This window comes from Pocillopora damicornis, chromosome 9 (assembly GCF_964200805.1).
Source record: "Pocillopora damicornis chromosome 9, jaPocDami1.2, whole genome shotgun sequence".
Taxonomy (NCBI): domain Eukaryota; kingdom Metazoa; phylum Cnidaria; class Anthozoa; order Scleractinia; family Pocilloporidae; genus Pocillopora; species Pocillopora damicornis.
In genome coordinates, this window is record NC_142678.1 from 22,748,637 (window position 1) to 22,751,136 (window position 2,500).

At 40.1% G+C, this 2,500-nt stretch overlaps 1 protein-coding gene across 1 annotated transcript in view; it reads right to left on the reverse strand.

Annotated features, from left to right (window-relative positions):
* LOC149040764 (uncharacterized) overlaps positions 1–867 on the reverse strand; it is a 2,783-nt gene extending 1,916 nt beyond the window's left edge. Inside the window, exon 1 of the mRNA XM_089181610.1 lies at positions 342–867. Coding sequence (XP_089037736.1) covers positions 342–867 — 526 coding nt within the window. The remainder of the gene's footprint in view (positions 1–341) is intronic.
* Between the last annotated feature and the right edge of the window lie 1,633 nt (positions 868–2,500).

Genomic DNA, 2,500 nt, shown 5'->3' on the forward strand with positions numbered 1-2,500 from the left:
CCAAGCTGCTTCGCGGCTCGTTAAATGTCTACTATTAGCCACCTACACGTCGGTAAATAGTTATTGCTTATATCTGAAATAACCTCGATTTACAGAATTCGTTTCAGCACAAATGAAGAAAACATCATTTTCTCCATTAAATGATTTCCGGCTCAGTTTTATTAACGTAAGCATTTACAACTTAGTACTAGTACAAGACTTCAACCTTATAAGGGTGCCAAGACATCGGGAGGATCTCGAAAAATTCTCAGTTCAAACCTCGATATATGAGAAGGTATGTAGCATTATCAGAATTTATAACTGCTAATTTAACCTAAGGTTATTGAACAATTATCGAGTACCTTTTGTGGCATCGTAGTGGCCTGGCCCAGAATGATCATATGCAATGTAGATGGGTGTGGTGGTAAGGAATTCGTGTGGTAGGAATGGCACCGTAGGTGTGGAAGGGAGAGCGGTAATAATCACAATTGGAATTTTCAAGACTTTAGCTGTTGCTCTCGCGCATAAATCACCAACTTCATTTGCGAAAAATCCGTCTTGGCTAAATTTGTAAACTTCCTCTAACCCATTAACGCCAGTTGTCATCCAGTCTCTGTACTCTTCAATGTTATCAGAGACTTCTTTCACAAACAGCTCCCTAAGTCTACGTGTGTCGAAGGCTTCACTAATTCCTAATCCAAGGGAATTGCAATGCCCTTCGATATGTTCCTTGTATTCCCTCAGGTGTCTACTGAGCTGTGAGGCAACTGCTCTGAAAAAACAGTTCCCATCTCTTTCGATCTTGTCAACTTCAAGGTTAAAACCCGAAAGATTCCTTATCAAATTGTCCATGTGTTGAGCAGTTAAGTCTAATTCCAAAGAATTCATCTTTTTCTCTACTTCTATAAACTTTTCAGTTTTTAAACTGGTGGACCAAAGGAAAGCCAGGATATCTACCGTTTTGTTTTTACATCTTTCCGTAAAGGCGTCCATAAAATCTTGGAGATGTAGAACTCTTTGGATGATATAATCTACGATACTCCGGGTTTTAAGTCGCTCTTCGAGTCCCGGAAAATTTACTTTACTCCGTGTGCTCATGAAGTCCTCTGCATGAGAAATTTCAAATTGCTTCATGTGTTGTTGTGGCGATGAAAGGTTACCTTCTCTAATTATTTCAACTGGCATAACAGGCTTAGCTCTCGAGGTCAATCTGTTTATTTGTCGTTTGCAATTCCAGGCAAACAATGCACAACTCATTACAGCTATCGCGAGTTCTGGTCCAATCTTAGAGACACCACAGAGGAGCGATCTATTTATATGTCTGTGTAGACGTTCATTCTTTTCTGTTCCACACCCAGGAGGTATGTCCGCAAGACACCCCTTTTGTATGTGTTTGCGAAGGCATTCTAATTGATGGAGAGTTTCCTTAGACAAACGATCCTTCCAAGAAAACAATAACCGTTCTAGGTTGGCCTCGATCTCATCTGAGCCAGGCGTACTCGTTGTCCTTTCTGTACCAAGGTCTCCATTTCGACGTAAAATGAGAGACAATTCAGAGGAAAACTGCTTACCGTAACTGTCTTTTTTGGAAATAGTTTGAACTATCCTTGAGCATGCATGAAACAAGTCCAATCTAATTTTTACTCCTGGAAAGATGCGTTCGTATAGATTTCTTACATGACAACAGTCGTCCACTATTATCATTTCCAAGGGAACTCCTTCCCTGCCGAATCTTGTTTTTAGTTCTTTGATGAAATCGTCAATCTCAGAATACGCAGTCGATTTGGTGAATCGCCAGGTCAAAACCTCTCCGTTCTCATTTAACCCAAGAAAGACATTTTGAAATTGACATACAAATTTACCATCATCCTCTCGAGTAACACCAACGTGTTTGCTAGTTTTAAAGGTATGGTCACAAGATAGTACTTTTGCCACTCGTTTTTTCATGTCACTTTCATATAGGTCCTTCGTGATTTGAAATTGCTCCAAGAATAAATCCATCAATTTATCATTTCCTGGGTACGCGCAAAAAACATTATTATCAAATCTGGGGTTTTCAGGATTGTTTCTCATTAATGCGCGATAATTCATTGCCGCTATGCCCTCTGACAACTCCAAAAAATTTTGTCCTTGGTATATGCCTGTGATTACGTAATCATACAAGCGAAATGTAACTCCACACCGCTGCTGCAAAATAATGGGGAATAATCTTACGATGTGTGGAGGCAATTGTTACATTACCTCAGCAGAGGCTGAGAGGTATCGGTGACGCGGCTTCTCATTCCCAGACAATAAGAGGCTGCACTCGTAATATGCCTGGACGAGGATAAGATTTCCATTTAGGTCGTAAATGAGCCGCGGGTGAGGAGGCTACACTAAAAACAAAACAACCAGCTAGATTTTAAGGCTCGTTTAAAGTAACCGATCAAATCGCAGGAAAAATGAAAGACAAGGAGTATCATGTGGCAAATTTTGCAACTTTTGTTTCTTAACTCTTACTTTTTCTCCCCAAAAAATGGAC